Genomic DNA, 20,753 nt, shown 5'->3' on the forward strand with positions numbered 1-20,753 from the left:
CACTGGGAGCTATGTCTTGGGGGAAAAGCGATTGAATTTCAGGAGTAAGTGAATGAGCGAGCAAGTGAGCGAATGAACCATAGCAAAACAATGTGCCGAGCTTGACAAAATGATGCATCAACCTTTATCAATTTGCCATTTTCATTCCAATTCTCCAACATGCCCATGCTAACACCTCGAAATGTGTGACAGTAGGAAAGGTTGAGAAATCTATGACTATGATTTCTCACCATCCCACCCAACCCAGCTGCGCGGCATGACTCTCCAAACACGGCATTCTCCACTCTTCAAATCCCCTAGTTTAAAACTTTCAATCTTGACCTTTTTGCTTTCTCGACCTTGCTCCCATGCTCGAACTTTCTTTTTGGTACCATCCCAGTCAACGACAATGCCAACATGATCTGGTTTTCCAACCTCAATGTTATATTTTTGATGCATTGTTCCCCTGTGACCTTGAAAGCGAGCATTCCGGAAGGTGACAATGTCGCCAGCACGAATTTCATCGTATTGTTGAACAGATGCGTTGGCTAGATTCGAATATACCACAGCACCGTACGTACGAATACCGACCGGGAGAAGAGCGTCAGAAAGTGGAGCAAGTAGTGCTTGCACCAAGGCATGGGGTGTTCCGTCGCCGACGGTGGTGTTGTGTTTGGAGGCTACAGCTTCCGAAATACGAGACCCAAACTGAGCATGAGCATTTTCGAGTTGATCTTGACGGAGTCGAGGAGGCGGTGGTTCGTGGCGCTGTTCCAGAACAACATCGCCAGGGTTTTTTGAATCAAACTGAACAGTGATAACAGTTTGCGAATAGTCCATGAATAGAACATAAATATCCTTGGAGATTGTGGTCTTGCCACCTCTTTTCGTGGATGAAGCCTCTTCAATTTCATAGAGGATGTCCTTTCTGTTTTGGAAAAAGGGTGGAGGGATTTTTGGTTGCGTCCACCAAAATGTGTTCTCCCCAAGGTCGACATCACTTGCAATATAGCCCTCCATAGACATCCGCGGAATATCCATAGATCTACGGGTATTGGATTGACTTCTAAGGAGATCGGCCGACTGACGAGACGGTTGACTTCGTGATGTAGGCTGTGGAGGGGCTTGGACTGGAGGAGGGGGAGGCTGCGCAGTAATGCGTTCAGTTGCTGGTAAGGGAGGCGAGTGGATGGAACGCCTACGTGGCGACGTCGGATAGATGTCCTCTTCGCTGGCTTCTTCTGAAGGTGATTTCGCTGTCACAGCCGGCGGGCTTTCGGAGAGAGGAACAGTGGACTGTCCATCATACCGGTATGGATCATATTCATCATCATCATCTTTTGCACCATAATCTTTAGGAGGAGGAATTGGAGGCGGAGGTAGTCTTGGCATGTCAACGGATTGACGAACCGATCTTGGGGGTTGGGCTGGAGGAGGTGGAGGGGCACCACGAGGGGCGCCGGTAAGAGGAGGAGGTGGTGGACGTATGTCGTGTGAAGTTCTGGGAGGTTGACTATTGAAGTCATCCGTAATGGTGCCTTCATCCACGCTAGAATCGCGTCCATGCGCTTTAAGAGCGTCCTTGTGCTTTGCGCCAGAAGCAATATCGGTGTCATAGTCGCCCTCGTATTCTGTGATTTCTTCTTCCGTGTCATTTCCAGCGAGCCCCGTCTGTGTCCTTGCGCTCATCCGACTATCGTTTGTTGACTTACGACTAACCGGGAAAGGCGGAGGCGGCGGAGGTGGACGACTCTGGGCGGATGGCACAATAGGAATCTGTGGAACTGGAGGTGGATGGCTTAATCGTCTCTCTTCAGTTGCTGTAGGTGACTTCAAAGGCGGCGCTACATCTTCTTTTCGGCTAGGAAGGACTGCAGTTGGACAGCTATCGCTCGATTGACTTTCAATTTGCAAAGTTTCGGGAACAGCAGAGAGCTCATCATCTGACTCTTCGCCTAGGCTCGGAGACATCGTTCTCCTAGTAGGCAGCAAAGGAGCACGGGCTGCATTTGTGATTAGCCAGAAATCATATCCACGACGTGTCGAATACTTACAGTCTGGTGCAGAAGAAGGGGGGATGGGCCGGTCGCCTGGAACGGGAGGAGGCGCTGGCCTCGAATGACTTGGCGGAAGTGGCGGTGGTGAGCGTTCTGTTTTGATTGTCAGTACATGTTTCTGAATTCTAGTATGGGCGATTCCTTTATACCTTCTGATGGAGGAGGCGGAGGTGCCCTGTCTATCTTTGGCTGTGCTGAAGTATCCGGAATCTCAGATTCCTCATTTATTATTTTAGGTGATTGGACCGCAGTGGTTACGTGCACATCTGCCTCTTCTCCCCTGCTTTCGGTTGGAGACTTTATAGTCTCTTGCTTGCGTGCTTGCATTCCTGGGAGAACCATAACCGGAACAGGAGGTGCATGTGTCGCTGGAGCTGAGCGTTCTTCGCCCGGAGATTTCATTTCATTATCAGCTGATGGAGCAGGTTTCGGTTTCTTATATCCACCACTTGGGATTCCTGGCATGCCGGGAGGCGGTCCAAACATTCCCATCATACCCATTCCGCCACTCATTTTCGCCATACGGTCACGAAGCTCCATTCTTCGCTTGATTTCGGGATCAATTTCTTCATCTTCATCTTCATCTTCGCCTTCTTCTTCCTCCCCTTCTGCTGCTTCACCCTCAGCTTCAGCCTTGGAGCCTTTGGAGTCCTTCCGGCTTTCCTGTTCACCCTCTGCCACGTCCATGCCCTGATTCATCTGTTTCTCATCGACGTCCTCTTTACTAGTTGAAGTTTCCTCGGCTTCCTCTGTGTCACCAGTGCCGGAGTAGTCGGCATCATTAGTGTCGCTTGTAAGCTCTCGTGAAGGCTGCGGAGGACTTATGACGGGTACAACGGGGTTGCGAGATTTGTGTTGAGTACCCTCGTCATGGTGATCTGTGGCTGGAGGGGACCCTCTAGCTGTTTCAGAAGTTACAGTTCTTTCCAATTCCGCACCCTGGCTGGGATCCCCGTGGTCTGCAGTTTCTTGCGGCTCTACGCGTTTCTTTGTGGGTGGTTTCTTAGGCTTTTCTTTTTTTTGAGTTGCTTCTGCATGCCGTGCTGCCTGTTCGAGTTGTTGCTTCTGTAACAGCGCAATTCGTTCCTTCAGAGAGGTAGGTTTAGGTTGGTCCTCTTCATCTCCAGCTTCCACGGGGGGTGGTGACCTAGCAGCTGGTCGCTCATGGTTTCGCTCTATTTCAGGGTCTTCCTCCCGCTTATATATCCTTGCTGGCGATGCTTCGACTGGCATGGGAACGTATGCATTCTTGCTTGGGGGTGGGGCGACGAATGGCTTTTTGATGAAGGCATTTGTATTTACCCCGGCTGGATTAAAAGGTGTGATTGGCGATGCTGCCGGCTTGTTGAACGCCGCAATTCTATCCCTAAAGGACGATCCGGTTGGCTTCTCGGCAACGGGAGGTGGCGGAGGTTTGGATTCTGCTTTAGAGGTGGTGCTCACTGGAGGCTGTGGCAGCGCTTGTTGATGTGTACCTGACGGTTGGCTTTCTATGGCTGGCGGTGGAAGGATTTGGGATGGCTTGGACTCGAACTCCTTCTCAATTGGCAATGGGGCTTCGAGTTCCGGGTTTGTTGGCGTGGGGCTGCTGACTGGTTGAGGTGGTTGGGGAGCCGCTGCCTCGACATGCGAGGGAGCTTCAGACTCCTTTTTTGGTCTACTTGGTCTTGAAGGTCGAGGTGGTGCTGGAGGATCGTATCTTTCCACGAAATTCCTGGGAAAGATTCCCTCCTTCCTGGCTCCAGTCTCATCTGTGTACTCTCCGTAGAACCATTCTTCATCCTCCTCCGCTGTCACCGTAAGGATTTGACCAATTGAAAATGTAAGGTCATCTTCATGATCAGAGGTGTATTCAAAGATCGCTTTGACAGTGAATGGAAGGGCGGGCATTTGGGGCTGTTGATGTGAAGAAGAACAATTGTCAACAAGCGTCGCGCGGGGGCGGGGTCCGGATCAGGCTGTCTCCTGGGATTATCACACGACCAATAAAACCGGAGACGAGTGCGATTCAGAACGAAATTGCAGGCCTACGCAGAGAGCATAGGAATGATTATCCTGGTATTCCTCTTAGGTTGTGTTAGGGTCCTGGAGGGTTACAGATTTAAGCATCACTGGGAGAGAAAACTCACAGTTCAGACCGAATTTCGGCGTTGAAGAGGATATGAAAGAATTATATTCAATGGATTTGCATCCTAGTGAGCCTGGTAACAGATACTGCGATTAGAAGAACAGGTGAGGGACGTTGTCGTCAGTGAGGTGTGTCGGATGTTGCTCCACCACGCCAACGCTGTTTGATAACCTAAGCTGTGGCTCGTGCAGCTCCTAAACTACGCCACCTACGGAGGCCTATAACGGCCAATCCGCCAAAACAAATTTTTGGTTACGTCAAGCCATCCTCGCCATCATTGATTCTGATCTGGACTGCTTTCTTAGGATATATTTTCTGATCTCTTCGTCAGATGGCAGCCCAACTAATATAGGCCATTTCTCAAGCTTCGTCCCTGAGCTAGATATGGACCCGTCTATCGATTCTTCCTCAACAAGTTCAACGCGCAAAACCTCCATCCCTGCTGTTCATGCTTGCTCAAACACCGCGCCGGGCTCCATGAGTTACACCCCACCGCGGGGCAGTTCGCCAAATCCACGCCATTTGGCCATCGCCCTTCATCATGCTCGTAACATCCAAGCTCGAAAAGACACAGAAGCAGCCATTCTTTCTCGCATTGAGCATTTGATGACCCTTCCCGCCGCCTCTGATGCGAATCCCGCTTCTCCTTCTGAGGAAGATGCGTCTACTTTCAAAACTGCGCTGGTTCCGTTCCAGCCTTCAGACTACGATAATTTGATCCTGGAAAGGAATATCGATGGCAGATGTGGATATACGTTATGCCCTAGAGACCATCGAAGAGAGGACACGAAAGCGAAATTTCGCATCATATGGGGTCCAAAGGGAAGTGGACCAGGCGGGAGAGGAAAAGAGATGAAAGTTGTGCCCAAGGAACAGCTGGAAAAATGGTGTTCCGATGAGTGTGCCGAGCGAGCTCTCTACGTTCGCGTCCAGTTAAGCGAAGAACCGGCCTGGGAGAGGGTAGGCAAGAAGAACGTGGATCTTGTATTGCTGGAGGAGGGAAGGCAGGGTGGTCAGGGGAAGGGAAAGCAACATTCTCCCAAAATGACACTTCTGGAACATCAGCTTCGAAGGCTTGAAGTTGGACCTTCAGCAGGACAGGAACAATCTCTCAGCTCTCGGTTTGGCAAATTAGCTATGAATGATGAAGACTCCTTGAAATTACTGGCAATGGAAAGGGGAGATTCCCTAGCGATCGCGAAGAACGAAACTGGAGTTCAGGTAAACATTCTAGAAAAGGACACAGCTCCAGCACCAGCGCCGACTCTGCAGGCAAATAACATGCAAGGAGGCTCCATTGAAGGGTTCGACCCTCAATTACACGCGGATTTACCCTCAGCTTCAACATCCAATGTCGATGGCCGATTGGAGAACGAAAACATGCTCTTTTAGCCTTTGGAGGTCAGATTTGCGTTTGTTAAGAATACCCATAGTAGGGCTGGAGTTTGAATCTTGGCGTTCAAGAGGTATGGAGTTTAAATGTCGAGCCTGGAAAATGTTCTTTCTCAGAAATATTTCAGCAGCCCTCCTTACCGTAACACATCTACATACCATTGACGGCAAACTCAGCTGCCGCGATCGGCTGGAGTTCCGCCGCATGGGGTCTCTAAAAATGAAATGGAAAGGAAACGATTTGGCAATCAAGCATCATCCTGTAAGGAATCAGCGACACCTTGAGTTCATGAAATGTCCTTGAATTTTGTATCTGCAAGCTGCCACCTATGATCCGTCGCAGACATAAAACGACATAGTTGCCATAAAAACGCCGTAATAAGTAGTAGAAGTGCGTTTATCTAAAGCGACGAGGGCGTTCCGACTGTTGAGCTTGACCGACAGCAACGACGTTGACTTTGAGTGAATCGAACTAATAAATTCAATAACATTAGTAACTAGTAAATAATCGGTGATTCGATGTTGAAATATAGCTTGCATAGCCAATACTTACACCGAGGCTCTTGAGGAGATCCTTAGTATCAGCATCAACCTCGAGCTGGCCAGTCTCAGTCTGGGAAATGTCCAGAGCAGAGATCTCTGGGACGTATTGATCCTTGCGCTCACGCTCTTCTTCTTGGAGCTTGAAGGAGATACCGCGGACAGGACCCCGTTGGATACGCTTCATCAGATGGGTGGTGTATCCGGCAATCTAGAGATTGAGAATTCGCATATCAGAACCAGACTCATTAACCTCAGCATGTTCGACTATTCACCTTGTTACGAAGACGCTTGGAAGCAATGATAGCGATCTCATCGCAAATTCGCTTGTTGGTCTCGAAGTCGAGGGTGAGCTTTGGGTAGTAGCGCTCAATGATGACCTTTGCGGACTTCTTGACTGTCTGTACGATTCATTGGTGATTTTGTCAGTCTCGGCCACCAAAGTAACATATTCAAACGAGAGGAGAAATATAGCTTACCTTCGTTCTAACGCGACCCATTTTGGCGGTATTTGTTGATGGCGCTGCAACAAGTGAGGTTGTCGAAAAGTTCGTGTTGCTCGCTGTCTGGAAATCAATATCACTCCATCGCCTCGCTTACGAAGTGCGACAACCCGCCACGTGACTGTGCCCTAAGTCACGTGCAAACATCTAGGCTTTGCGGTCCGAAATTCTAACGGTCTCAATTATCAAAGTACAGAGTAGGGAATTGATGATAGGTTGATTTCTTAATGGTTACAAATAGACAATATAATACACATCATGCTCATTTGCGATCAAGTCTCGGGACACCCTGCTTTAGGATACTGTTCGGGAGGGAGATGGAGCCCTCTCGTTTACGTTCGTAGATCCCAAGAAGAGATTTTGAAGCCTCTGATGGTCGGCCAACCTGTAGTCCGAGTTTTCCGTCTGACCGCACAGCTGCTCTTTCAGCCTTTACCCAATATTTAGAGCCACCGGGAACGTCGGGATCAATGCCGGCTGTCACCCTTATATTATTCTGCCTCCATCCCTGCGATTTCGCATCCTCCAAAACTATTCCAGCAACGCCAACCACAGTTTGTAGTTTATGCGATTTCCGAGCGCCAAGAACACGGGCTTGAACGGGTTTGTGCTGTTGTTGTGGCCCGGCAACCGGGTGGTTGTCCATATATGCTTTGGTACGAAGGTATGACAAGCCCGCAGACGGATGTGTCATCGGAGGCCCATGGTTTGCATATTCGGTGGAGGATATGTTGGAAGGCCCGGCTACCCAGCGGCGTCGTTTTAGATATTGGTTAGGGCAAGTTGGTGGTGTGGCCAAATCAAGGAATTTATGGACTTCGGGCCCAAGTGACTCTGGGTTTGCACGTAAGGACCTAAGAGCTGCCTCAAATTCCTCGTCGCCTAATTCCTGCGGAACTTGCTGTTCTTGTAGGGGCTCGCCCCGATCCAAAAGCTCTTTGCGTGCTTCCAAAACTTTGCGCTCCGCGAGGATATGACGAAGTTTTTCCAAAAATTGTGGCCTTTGTTTTCTAATAGTTTTTAAGTATATATTAAATTCGGCAGGGCTTTGTCCCGCTAGCCATGGTCCTTTAAATCTGAATCGTTTCGTATCCGGGGTGTCAGGCATTTTGCTCTCATGAGTGTTGTCAGCATTTTCTTCAAAAACACTGGCGTGGCGCCCGCCGCCGGCATCCGATGAGACACCAGTTTCGATCACAGTAGATATTGGGAGGGAGAGTTCTTGGAATTTCCTCAGCGTCATGGCATGGTCGCCCGCGGAATCGAAATCGGTGATATGTTCGTACGTGTCTATATGATTGATGCGGACGACGGGAGTCGAGGAGCTTTGAGATGTAGATTGTGCTGGAAGTGACCGTTTGAGACCCCAGTCGCCTTTTAGTAAGGAGGAAGGAGGCGTTGCGATGGCAGCACGAATGGGATAAGGAAGCGTTGCGGTCTCGGACTCGGCCACAGACGACGACGAGATAGGGGGTGCTGGCGGCGAAAGGGCAGGCGGCAGCGAGAAAACCCGCGACCTGCGGAGCAAACTAGCTGCGGGTGACAGCCTTCCCGCCATTTTCACCGGGAACAATTGCTTTGCTCGTCTTCCGCAACTCTTGACGTGGAGAAGCGAGGTACATATGAGAGTCCTTGTTTCCGCACCCAGATTGGGATTTTCTTACGGTTAGCCATAGCAACCAGCAGCGCCGTTGCCAGCGCCAAGCCTAGTTTCGGCCAATCACCAGCTTTTCCACTAGCCCAATCGAGCTTCCGCTTACATGATCACGGCCGATGCTGACATCATCCGCCCTCGACAGTTGGGTCACGGGGTGATCATCGTTTCAGCGCTAGTCACTGAGCTTCCTCATGCATAATTAGTAGGTCAAGACATCCGCGCTTCAACGGTCACTCTCCTCTCAGCTATCAATGCGATAATCGATGTTTATTTTCCACGAGGCGGATGCGCTGCTGGTTCTGGGGTGCAATCTCCAACCATGTCACAAGCATCATCAGTCGCTGATGCCACACAGAAGCTCTTTCTAGAGCTCAAGTCTAAAAACGAGGAAACCCGGCATCGAGCCGCACTTGAATTATACGACAATGTAGTAGCGGTCTCTAGAGGTGAGGGCCCATCTGGTACTTTCTATGTGTCCGCCGCTATAATGTTGACAAACTGCGATTGTTAGAACTCCCGCAAGACAAATTCCTTGAATACTACAATACTGTCAGCGGACGGATAGCTCAACTGGTGGTTACGGGAAGTGATGCGAATGAGAAAATCGGCGGATTACTTGCGCTTGACAGGCTAATCGACTTTGATGGCGTCGATGCTGCTCAAAAAACCACCCGGTTCTCTGGTTACTTGCGTAGCGCGTTGAAAAGCAATGACAACACCGTCCTTCTTTATGCCGCCACGTCTCTCGGCCGTTTAGCAAAACCAGGTGGCGCCCTAACCGCGGAACTTGTGGAAAGTGAGATACAATCTGCGTTAGAATGGCTACAATCAGAGCGACAGGAGAACCGGCGTTTTGCTGCTGTGCTGGTCATCAGAGAACTTGCCAAAGGATCACCAACACTTCTCTACGGGTTTATTGCACAGATCCTGGAACTCGTTTGGGTCGCCCTTCGTGACCCAAAAGTCCTTATCCGGGAAACCTCTGCCGACGCAATCAGCCAATGCTTTGAAATCATTTCTGCTCGAGATAGCCAGGTCCGACATCAATGGTTTGCGGGGATTTATGACGAAACTCTACTCGGCCTAAGGTCAACGAACGTGGATTGGATTCATGGGTCCTTATTAGCCCTTAGGGAGTTACTTCTTAAGGGGGCTATGTTTATGAACGAGCATTATCGCAATGCTTGTGAGATAGTACTCCGATTAAAAGACCACCGAGACCCCAAAATTCGAATCCAGGTTGCCGCAACTATCCCAGTTCTTGCATCTTATGCTCCGCTGGATTTTACGAATACCTATCTTCATAGGTTTATGATATATCTCCAGGCCCAATTAAAGCGGGACAAAGAACGGAATGCCGCCTTCATTGCCATTGGCAAGATTGCTAGCGCCGTAGGTAATGCAATTGGGCAATTTCTCGACGGGATAATCGTGTATATCCGCGAGGGCTTGACCTTGAAAGCGTAGGCCCCCCAAAAGTACCAACCAACCAGTGGACATCTGCTAAAATGCTATTACAGGCGTAACCGTGCTGCTGTGAACGAAGCTCCTATGCTTGAATGCTTAAGTATGCTAGCGTTAGCAGTGGGGCAGACGTTGAGCAAATATATGGAATCTCTCCTCGACCCTATCTTTGCTTGTGGTTTGAGCAAGGCCCTTACCCAGGCGCTCGTTGATATCGCGCATTATATCCCGCCCATCCGAGCCACCATCCAAGAAAAGCTCCTTGACATGCTGAGCTTGGTTTTGTGCGGAAAACCATTTCAGCCTCTGGGTTGCCCAGACAATCGCGCCCCGCCCATGCCATCCTTTGTCAAAGATTCTACACAGCCGCCCCAAGAAGCCACTGACAGCGAGATTACTCTTGCTCTGCTGACGCTCGGCAGTTTCGACTTTTCTGGTGAGTCCTAAGGGTCCTGTGAAAGCAGATTGTCTGACTGTAATAGGCCATATATTGAACGAGTTCGTGCGTGATGTCGCAATAAAATATGTCGATAACGATAATGCTGAGATTCGTAAAGCCTCCGCATTAACCTGCTGCCAGCTGTTTGTGCATGATCCTATCTTAAATCAAACGAGCAGCCATTCTCTCCAAGTTGTCAGCCAGGTCATCGACAAGCTGCTGTCTGTGGGAGTTGGGGACCCAGAGCCTGAGATTCGCTGCACAGTACTGCAGTCGCTGGATCAGAAATTCGATCGTCATTTAGCCAAACCGGAAAACGTTCGTTGTCTTTTCCTTGCCGTCAACGATGAAGTTTTTATGGTGCGAGAAGCTGCAATTAGTATCATCGGTCGTTTATCAAACGTTAATCCTGCTTATGTTTTCCCGCCCCTGCGAAAATTGCTCGTCAACCTCCTAACAGGGCTCAGTTTCGCCACGACTCCACGCCAGAAGGAAGAAAGCGCTCAATTGATAAGCTTGTTTGTTTCAAATGCAACGAAACTCGTTCGTTCGTATGTCGACCCGATGATAACAACATTATTACCCAAGACGACAGATTTCAACCCTGCTGTGTCTGCTACTACTATTAAGGCTATTGGGGAACTTGCAACCATTGGCGGTGATGACATGAAGCAATACTTACCTCAGATCATGCCTATTATTTTAGATGCATTGCAGGATCTATCATCACCTTCGAAAAGAGAAGCGGCTTTACGCACCCTTGGACAGCTGGCGAGCAATGCTGGATATGTCATTGAACCTTATAAGGAGTACCCACAACTTCTTGCTGTTCTAATTAATATCGTCAAGACGGAACAGGCTGGCTCACTAAGAAAAGAAACGATCAAGCTTATTGGTACCCTGGGCGCTTTGGACCCATACAAATATCAGGTAAGATGTTTCCATCCCCGAATTTTATTCTAAAATGCTCATTCAAAAACAGCAAATAAGCCAAGATACCCCTGACGTCCATCACATCAATGAAGTTCAAGCAGTATCCGATGTATCCTTAATTATGCAAGGTTTGACGCCTTCTAATGAAGAATACTATCCTACGGTTGTCATCAATACTCTATTACAAAACATCCTAAGCGAGAGCTCCCTTGCACAGTATCACTCCGCCGTCATCGACGCTATTGTTACCGTTTTCAAGACGTTGGGCTTGAAATGTGTTCCTTTTCTAGGACAAATCATCCCGGCCTTCATTTCGGTTATAAAAAATACTCCAACCAGTCGACTTGAAACTTATTTCAACCAGCTGGCAATATTGGTCACGATCGTCAGACAGCATATCCGTGCATTTTTGCCAGAGATAATAGTTGTCGTCCGCGAGTATTGGGATGCTTCCTATCAGGTTCAGGCAACGATATTATCTCTTGTAGAGGCAATATCAAAATCCCTCGAAGGTGAATTCAAAAAATACCTAGCTAGTCTGATCCCATTAATGTTAGACACCATCGAAAAGGATAATAGCCCGAGACGCCAGCCGTCGGAAAGGATTCTACATACTTTCCTTGTGTTTGGGTCAAGTGCCGAAGAATACATGCACAGAATTATCCCGGCAATTGTTAGGTCGTTTGATAAACCCCAAGCGCCTCAGAGCATCAGAAAATCGGCCATTGAAACTTTAGCTAAGCTATCTCGTCAAGTCAACGTGTCCGACTTTGCATCCCTCATGATCCATCCGTTGGCGAGGGTTATTGGAGGGAGTGACCGCACCTTGAGACAGTCTGCATTAGACTGCATTTGTACTCTAATATTCCAGCTGGGGCAGGACTTTACGAATTATATCCAGTTAATCAACAAGGTTCTGCATCTCTTACCTCCTTTGTCTGATTTCTTTACTAACTTCTGGCAGGTGCTTAAAAACAACCAAATTCATCACCACAACTATCAAATCCTCATTTCAAAACTCCAAAAAGGCGAACCCCTGCCACAGGATTTGAACCCAGATGAGCAGTATGGTTCGTTTGGTGATGATCAATCCTTTGGAGAAGTTGGCCAGAAGAAAATTCTCGTGAACCAGCAACATCTCAAAAATGCATGGGATGCAACCCAAAAGTCGACTCGGGAGGATTGGCAAGAGTGGATGAGACGTTTCAGCGTAGAGCTGCTTAAAGAATCCCCATCTCATGCCCTTCGAGCTTGTGCCAGCTTAGCCGGTATCTACCAACCACTGGCAAAGGATCTGTTCAACGCCGCTTTCGTTTCATGCTGGACTGAACTTTACCACACCTACCAAGAAGAATTAGTTCACTCAATCGACCTTGCACTTAGGGCACGAAATATACCTCCAGAAATTCTTCAAATTCTCCTAAATTTAGCCGAGTTTATGGAGCACGATGATAAAGCGCTTCCGATTGACATTCGAACACTTGGAAAATATGCAGGGAAATGCCATGCTTTCGCGAAGGCGCTACATTATAAAGAGCTTGAATTTGAGCAAGATCAGAATTCGAGCGCGGTAGAAGCGTTGATTAGCATAAATAATCAGCTTCAGCAATTTGATGCCGCAATTGGTATTCTCCGCAAGGCTCAAGCGTACAGGGACGTGGAGTTAAAAGAGACATGGTTTGTAAAGCTGCAACGCTGGGAGGAAGCATTAGCCGCCTATAAACGACGAGAATTGATTGATCCGGATTCGTTTGAGGTCACCATGGGAAAGATGCGCTGCTTGCATGCCCTTGGAGAATGGAAGATGCTTTCAGATTTGGCGCAAGAAAAGTGGAATCAAGCGTCCAACGACCATCGAATATCGATTGCCCCGCTTGCTGCTGCTGCTGCCTGGGGCCGCGGCCAGTGGGGATTGATGGATTCATACATTGGAGTAATGAAGGATCAATCACCCGATCGGTCGTTCTTCGGTGCGATTCTTTCCTTGCATCGAAATCAATTCAAAGAGGCGGCGGACTACATCGAGAAGGCTCGTAATGCCCTTGACACCGAACTGTCCGCTTTGCTGGGCGAATCTTATAATCGTGCTTATAACGTCGTGGTCCGCGTCCAAATGCTGGCTGAGCTCGAAGAAATAATCACATACAAACAGAGTGCCGGGGATTATGAAAAGCAAGAGGCCATGCGACAAACATGGAATAAACGACTCTTGGGTTGCCAGCAGAATGTCGAAGTATGGCAACGAATGCTCAAAGTCAGGGCTCTAGTCATTTCTCCAAGGGAAAATTTGGATATGTGGATTAAGTTTGCCAATCTCTGCCGGAAATCTAATCGCATGGGGCTCGCCGAACGCTCCCTCAGCTCGTTGGAAACGGTCGAGTCGTCTGAGTTTGGAATTCCACCAGAGGTGACCTATGCCCGTCTTAAATTTGACTGGGCTGCAGGTCACCAACAGGAGGCTCTTCAGGCGTTGAAAGGCTTTACTCATTCATTGACCGAAGAGTACGCAAAGTACAACAGCCTTGTCAACCCACCACATGCGCAACAACAGCAAGGCGTGGACGGAAATCATATGTCTAACGGACACGCGGAACAGAGAGAAGCTGAAATAGCTGCAATCCGTCAGCACCTTGGCGATCTTGGGAAATTCCGCCGACTTCTTGCTAAAAGCCATCTCAAACAAGGCGAATGGCAGACGGCTTTACACAGAGGGGACTGGAGATCTGACAGTGTTCGTGATGTGTTGAGCGCTTATTCCGCAGCTACACATTACAACCGCGATTCCTATAAAGCCTGGCATGCTTGGGCGCTTGCGAACTTCGAGGTTTTGAATGCTCTGAGTCCGCAGTCCAACAATGATGCCGTGTCAATACCTCACCACGTCATCAGCGAACATGTAATACCCGCTATCCGTGGATTCTTCCGGTCGATCGCCCTGTCATCATCAAGTGCTTTACAGGACACCTTGAGGCTTCTCACACTCTGGTTTACCCATGGAGGCGATGCAGAAGTAAATAGTGTCGTCACTGAAGGTTTTGCGACGGTTAGCATTGATACCTGGCTTGAGGTTACGCCCCAGCTTATTGCGCGAATAAATCAACCCAATCCTCGGGTCCGCGATTCAGTTCACCGTCTTCTTGCAGAGCTGGGTAAGGCTCATCCGCAAGCGTTGGTATACCCCTTAACTGTTGCGACAAAGTCCAACGTGGTCCGCCGATCAGAACTGGCTAGTTACATCATGGACAGTATGCGACAACATAGTCCGAAGCTTGTCGAACAAGCCGAAATCGTTAGCCATGAGTTGGTTCGAGTTGCAGTTTTATGGCATGAGCTCTGGTATGACGGATTGGAAGAAGCATCTCGACTTTATTTCGCAAATCATAACGTCGAGGGCATGTTCGCGACCCTAGCGCCTCTACATGATATGCTAGACAAAGGCGCCGAAACCCTGAGAGAAGTGTCATTTGCTCAAGCTTTTGGCCGTGATCTAGCTGAAGCCAGGCATTTCTGTAACCGTTATCGGGAGAAACAGGAAGTCGGAGACCTCAACCAAGCGTGGGATCTCTATTACACGGTATTCAAGAAAATTGATCGACAGGTTCGACACATGAGGACCCTTGACTTGAAATATGTTTCCCCCAAACTTAAGGACGTCGCAGATCTAGATCTGGCAATTCCAGGGACATATCAAAGCGGGAAGCCAGTAATAAGGATTATGAGTTTGGATCCAGTATTGATTTTGGTCCAAACGAAGAAGAAACCGCGAAAGATGATTATCAAAGGTAGTGACGGCAACTCGTATATGTACAATCTCAAGGGCCACGAGGATATCCGTCAAGATGAGAGAGTCATGCAATTGTTTGGCCTGATCAACACCCTTTTGGAAAAGGACAATGAATGCTTTAAACGGCATTTGATCATTCAGCGTTTCCCTGCTATTCCTTTGTCTCAAAACTCTGGGTTAATTGGGTGGGTCACAAACACAGACACTCTCCATGCTTTGATTAAGGAGTATCGAGAGAGCCGGCGAATTCTGCTCAACATCGAGCAGCGCATAATGTTACAGATGGCTCCAGACTATGAAAGTCTGACTCTGATGCAAAAGGTTGAAGTATTTGGTTATGCCATGGACAACACGACTGGCAAGGACCTCTACAGAGTCTTATGGCTTAAGAGCAAGAGCTCAGAGTCGTGGCTTGAAAGGCGCACCAACTATACTCGGTCATTAGGTGTCATGTCCATGGCGGGATACATTCTCGGTTTAGGCGATCGCCACCCATCCAACCTTTTGCTGGATAGAATTACTGGTAAAATCGTTCATATTGATTTTGGCGATTGCTTCGAGGTCGCTATGCACCGCGAAAAGTACCCCGAACGGGTTCCATTCCGACTTACTCGCATGCTCACTTTTGCGATGGAAGTTAGCAATATCGAAGGAAGCTATCACATTACTTGTGGAGCTGTCATGCGAGTGCTTCGAGAGAATAAAGAATCACTAATGGCGGTTTTGGAGGCGGTAAGTACCACGTCTGTGCGACTTGTCTGGGCTTCCTTACTGATCTGATACGTAGTTCATCCATGACCCGTTGATCAATTGGCGGTTGGGAGCACGCGAGTCTCCTGCGCAGCCATCTTTCGCTGATCGTCGCCAGTCCACTGAACTCAATCTCGACCATCCGCTGCAACCAGGCAACTTTGCACGTCGTCGTCCTTCAATTTTGGACGGTGGTATTCTCGATGCTCAGCAGGGCGTCCCTAACGAAGCTAGAGAAGTGCAGAATGCTCGTGCTCTCCAAGTACTCGGCAGAGTTCGGGAGAAATTGACTGGTCGGGACTTCAAGTCCCATGAGGAGCTCAGCGTGGTTGACCAAGTCGACAAACTCTTGGTTCAAGCCACGAGCGTTGAGAACCTATGTCAACATTACATTGGGTGGTGCAGCTTTTGGTAGTTGGTTTTCTCTTTGGTTGAGGCCATTTTCATGCGTGGAGTCTGGAATGTGCTTCTGGGTTTACTTTGACCAGGACATGACTTTTTACGATAATGTTGTTGTTTTATATGTTGGACAGACCTGCTTTTTATAGACATTTTGCTGTTTTGTCTTGTAATTTGATGGTTGCCTAGTGACCCAACCTATCCAAGCTGACGAAACTGAGATATTGTTTGCATATGCTGAGGCGAGGTGTAGAGCATTCGCAGCAGATCATGGAACCTAACGTAATCTACCACTCAACGACGGCCACCACTCAATGACGGCAAATTCTATATGGATGATAAGACTTTAAATAGAAATAATATAAGCAATACTTGAGATATATTTCTGAAATTAAGATATATCATTTTTCAATATTAGAATAGTATGACAGTATAATTATATAATATAGAAATGCATATGTGACTTATAATACCACATGTAAATCTGACTATCAAAATACTATATAAAATAAAAGATATGATATATAAGCTAATAGAATCTTGTTAATTAAATATATTTAAGTATTTTATATAGAATAACTAAAGCTGAATCTTATAGAAAAATCAAATTTTATAAATCTTTAATATATAGATCTTCATAAGCTTTCAAAGTTTGTCATGAATTGGTATCAAACTACAAAATTGAATATTATAATAAATAGTTAATGAATGTTTATAAAACTTCAATATAATATGATTTATACTTATTTAAAGCTATTTTTTATTAAAGATACTGTTTTTATTTTAATTTCAGTGTATAATATCATTCAAAACATCATAGAATGCAATATACTTTTATAATTGATGTAATTATGATTTATTTAACATTATATATGAAATATTATAAGTCAGAATGAGAGTAATTAAGCCAAACTTCATTTTGAATATATATTATATAAGCATATATAAGAATATATTCTTTTATAAGCTTTTTCTTTTCATAGTAATAATAAATAGATGAAAAGCTATATATCTTATTTAATAATATAGATTTTGAGCATTAATCTTTATATTATAATTAATTCATCTTATATATTATAATAGAAAAGAAATTTTTCACTAATATTAAATACTTGACATTTCTTTTAGCATCAAAAACTATAATGTTTGGTATCTAATAATAATATAATAACTAACTTGTAGCTTGAGATATTTGAATGTTTTATTTATTTATATAAAAGAAACTGAAATACAGTATAAAAGAATCTTATAATTTGAAAATATATTAAAATCTGAGCTTTTTATGAGCTACTTGATAAAATTTAATATAGATTAAAAATAATGATATATAATTTACTTATAACTTAGAATTTCTAGCTGAAACTTTTATATAGTAAAGAGTAGATCTAGTATTATATAAATAATCTAATATCTTTTTAAAATCATGCAAATGTTGTGTATAATACACAAGTAATTTCAGAATTGCAATAATCTTAAACAATAACTTCAATTTATTTATAAATATAGATGTTTTATAACATTATAATCTTTATATATAATGAAAATGGCATATTCTAAGTAATATTACAATTTGAGCTTGATATCTTATAAACTGATTGAGTTATTCTTATTTAAATTTTAATACAATAATATTTCATATTTCATTTCAATTTTATTCACTTTCTATAGACCAATTTTCAATTTTTAAAACATTATTATAATATTTATAGTATTCTAAGAGATTTATAAGTAAATCTTTCAATTTTATTCACTTTTGATCTAGAAATACATGTTTTCTTGTTTTGAAGTATTATATAACTAGCTGAATTACATAATGTATTCTGAATTGAATTTTGATTGAATTTTTAGTATAATTATGACATTTAATAGAGAAATATCTAGAGTTATGAACTATCAAGTATCAATTTAATTACTTGCTTAGTTCATAAGTTATAGTTATTTGAATGTGCATCATCTCAATTGAATTTGCCATTGTTGAGTGGTGGCCGTCACTGAGTGGTAGAGTACGTTAGGTGCCAAGACCGAGGTCAGCGCGTGAATCTTGATCGCCGTCTTGCTTCATCGAGGAACTACAGTCAATGAACGTCTCTGTTCCCACAGAGGTCCTCCTGTCAGACATGATACTGCTGGTGCTGGTTTCAACCCGGAATTGCTAACAGACCGGCACCGCATCATTGGACCTGGCTTATGCCGCTATCATCTTGCCCGAAATGGCTTCACATGCAACCCCCGAGCCCGCTTCGAGTGCTTCCAGCACAGAACTGAGCCCTATCCTGAGCCGTGCTCTACTAATTTGCCTTTCCCCTCGCGAGTACAAAGGTATCCATGACCGTTTAGCGAAACGATTGCCATCAAAGCTCCGAGATCGACCAATTTCTCCTGACACACTGAGCGCCATCGCCGATTCTCGCGACCAATTCACTACTGAAGCGCTTCGGTCTTCGTTACGGGCATTTTTGGCTACAGAGGCCATAGGCAATGTAGTAGAGACTGCTCAGAAGCTTTTCATGAAGAACCAGTAAGAGCTCCCGTTCCAACCCGCATTTAAGGCTGAGCGGGAGAGGCTGATATGCTCGCAAGTCCTACGACACCGCAACGGATCATTTTCCGCTTCGCAATCTCTCACTCCCTTTTTATCCTCGCACATCGGCTTTTATACCGTTTCTTCACTCGATTACGTGCCAACCTCCGCACGGAAGATGCCCGTCCATTCCGCAAACGAAATCCGCGGATCGCGAAGATCCTAATATCAAAGTACACTCCAGCCATTGGGGCCAGTCTAGCTTGCTTTGCTCTTGGGCTTTATCCCAGCTCTCAACCCCGGATAACGCTTGCAATTTTTATGGCGGCGAAAAGTTTGGAGTTTGCATATAACGCGCTTTGGGAAAAAGGCTGGTTTCAGAACAAGCCGTGGTGGATCGGAAGTTGGCTACTTATGCCTCTCTCTTGCGCGCAACTCTTCCACGCATTCGTTTTCGATAGAGAAACAATACCAAAGGTGTGTAAAAGGAAATTGTGAAAACTGGCCCCTGTAGCTGACCTTATCGCACCCAGTGGCTCAGCAACTTTATTGTGAAGTTTTCGCTGGGATATATGCAGATTCGCCCGGAAGGCTTTCCTACCGAGTTACATTGGCCAGATCAATATGAATCTGTCGATGCATTGGCAAAAATTTCCGAATTAAAGTGGCCGTAAGCTCCCCGCCGTTTATCCTTTAAAGTCTATACTTACATTCAGAGCGACAGCGCGTTTATCTCTCCTATTCTCCATCCACACAATCCAAACCCACTCCCCGCTGTTCTTGAAGGGATATCCCCTATTGCATCTCCGGCACATCCGGCAATGGCATCATTGTCCTGCGCGCTTCTTCATCCGAAGACCCCATCCTGTCTCACTGCGTTTCTCCAGCAAAACCTCCTCTCCATCCCTCTACTCGCACGCACAATCAGCAAGATTGCCGTTATCTTGTCACTTCCGGGATTCGCATCGTTTTTACTCCGTCCAGTAACTTGCACAAACGCTTTGTGCCGCACGATCCTTTCCTCGACGGCAGTCCTGTCGGCTGCCCTTGGTGCCGCCTGGGGTAGCATTTGTTTATTTAATAGCTTATTGCCGCGCTCCATGCTGCGCACTCAACGGTTCTACCTGAGCGGTGCGCTCGCCGGAGCACCGTTTATGTTTTTCCGCGCCGCAGGTGTTCGGTCACATTTCATATATTTCTTCCGCCTGGCCGTTGATTCGGCATGGAAAGCAGGGGTCAAACGGGGATTATGGCGTGGATGGACGGGTGGCGAGCTGTGGATCCTGGCCGTTTCTTGGGCGGCAATCGGGGCGATCCTGGAGAGCAATCCAAAGGCGGTCACTGGATCTAAGACCAGGAAGATACTGGCTTGGATCCGTGGTGATGGGTTTATGGATCCGGCAGAGTCCCGGCTGAAGAAGAAAGGAAAGAAGGCTGCGGCAGAGTAATTGTTTCCTCAATACTGTATGTTAAAGTCTTCAATGAATTATTCTTCACTTTTAGCCTCGCGTCTGTCGAGGATTCGGGTCTCACTTCAACATAGTCGCAACAGAATGCGACTTCATGCCCGAGATTTCGCTCGTTTCTAGACACCGCCTTCTAGCCGGCTAAAGATGTCTGCCTCATACGCTCAGTTGACTAGGATCTTGGCTTAGTGATCCATCACAGCAATGTCTCACTCCAAAAACCATTTCAACACGCAGTCTTTGAACACCGCCAGACTTGCCTTCATCAACGACCTTCTCCACACAAGGAAAAGATCAATCATGGCAGCTATGAACCAAGAGTGTCTCTCTTCGTGGTCCATCAACGCTCCCTCCTGGGATGCCACGATGGGTTCCAGGGGCAACGACTACTTCACCGTCCTCGAACTACCCGCCCTCACGCGTATGATTCAGTTCCCGCCTGGGAAGCAAATACGTGCGCTGGATCTCGCGACAGGCAATGGGCTCGTTGCGCACTGGTTGGCCCAGAATGGAGCGAGTGTGGTGGCTACTGACGGCAGCGAGGTGATGGTGAATTTGGCGGAGAAGAGGGGTATAGGCATCGATAACACTACGTATCAAGTCCTGGATGTCACTGATAAGAGAGCGTGGGATGAATTCGTCGACAAGCAAGTGGAGATGGTATAACCTGCTCGCCCTTTCGCGCCTTGATTTCTGGCGATTTCAGTCTCAATATCCTCTCTAGATGTTGACATTTGGAGC

General features: G+C 46.6%; 6 protein-coding genes across 6 annotated transcripts; 3 read left to right on the top strand and 3 right to left on the bottom strand.

Annotated features, from left to right (window-relative positions):
* Positions 1-216: 216 nt before the first annotated feature.
* On the bottom strand, positions 217-3,926 carry UREG_01605 (uncharacterized protein; the record flags this gene model as incomplete). The annotated part of the gene is made up of 3 exons (XM_002542043.1): positions 217-1,982; positions 2,034-2,129; positions 2,186-3,926. The coding sequence occupies 3 exons, from the start codon at positions 3,924-3,926 to the stop codon at positions 217-219; spliced, it is 3,603 nt and encodes a 1,200-aa protein (XP_002542089.1).
* A 622-nt stretch (positions 3,927-4,548) lies between these two features.
* Positions 4,549-5,556, top strand: UREG_01606 (uncharacterized protein; the record flags this gene model as incomplete). The annotated part of the gene is made up of 1 exon (XM_002542044.1): positions 4,549-5,556. One exon carries the CDS (start codon positions 4,549-4,551, stop codon positions 5,554-5,556), a length of 1,008 nt encoding a protein of 335 aa, XP_002542090.1.
* Positions 5,557-5,953: 397 nt separating this feature from the next.
* On the bottom strand, positions 5,954-6,596 carry UREG_01607 (40S ribosomal protein S17; the record flags this gene model as incomplete). The annotated part of the gene is made up of 4 exons (XM_002542045.1): positions 5,954-6,028; positions 6,110-6,307; positions 6,372-6,497; positions 6,576-6,596. The coding sequence occupies 4 exons, from the start codon at positions 6,594-6,596 to the stop codon at positions 5,954-5,956; spliced, it is 420 nt and encodes a 139-aa protein (XP_002542091.1).
* A 265-nt stretch (positions 6,597-6,861) lies between these two features.
* Positions 6,862-7,842, bottom strand: UREG_01608 (uncharacterized protein; the record flags this gene model as incomplete). Its single annotated transcript, XM_002542046.1, has 1 exon — positions 6,862-7,842. One exon carries the CDS (start codon positions 7,840-7,842, stop codon positions 6,862-6,864), a length of 981 nt encoding a protein of 326 aa, XP_002542092.1.
* Positions 7,843-8,575: 733 nt separating this feature from the next.
* On the top strand, positions 8,576-16,041 carry UREG_01609 (phosphatidylinositol 3-kinase tor2; the record flags this gene model as incomplete). Its single annotated transcript, XM_002542047.1, has 6 exons — positions 8,576-8,702; positions 8,768-9,719; positions 9,777-10,156; positions 10,203-11,089; positions 11,142-15,608; positions 15,664-16,041. The coding sequence occupies 6 exons, from the start codon at positions 8,576-8,578 to the stop codon at positions 16,039-16,041; spliced, it is 7,191 nt and encodes a 2,396-aa protein (XP_002542093.1).
* Positions 16,042-18,235: 2,194 nt separating this feature from the next.
* Positions 18,236-19,994, top strand: UREG_01610 (uncharacterized protein; the record flags this gene model as incomplete). The annotated part of the gene is made up of 4 exons (XM_002542048.1): positions 18,236-18,543; positions 18,606-19,023; positions 19,080-19,216; positions 19,271-19,994. 4 exons carry the CDS (start codon positions 18,236-18,238, stop codon positions 19,992-19,994), a joined length of 1,587 nt encoding a protein of 528 aa, XP_002542094.1.
* Positions 19,995-20,753: the final 759 nt, after the last annotated feature.

Source organism: Uncinocarpus reesii, genomic scaffold, assembly GCF_000003515.1.
Source record: "Uncinocarpus reesii 1704 scaffold_1 genomic scaffold, whole genome shotgun sequence".
NCBI lineage: Eukaryota > Fungi > Ascomycota > Eurotiomycetes > Onygenales > Onygenaceae > Uncinocarpus > Uncinocarpus reesii.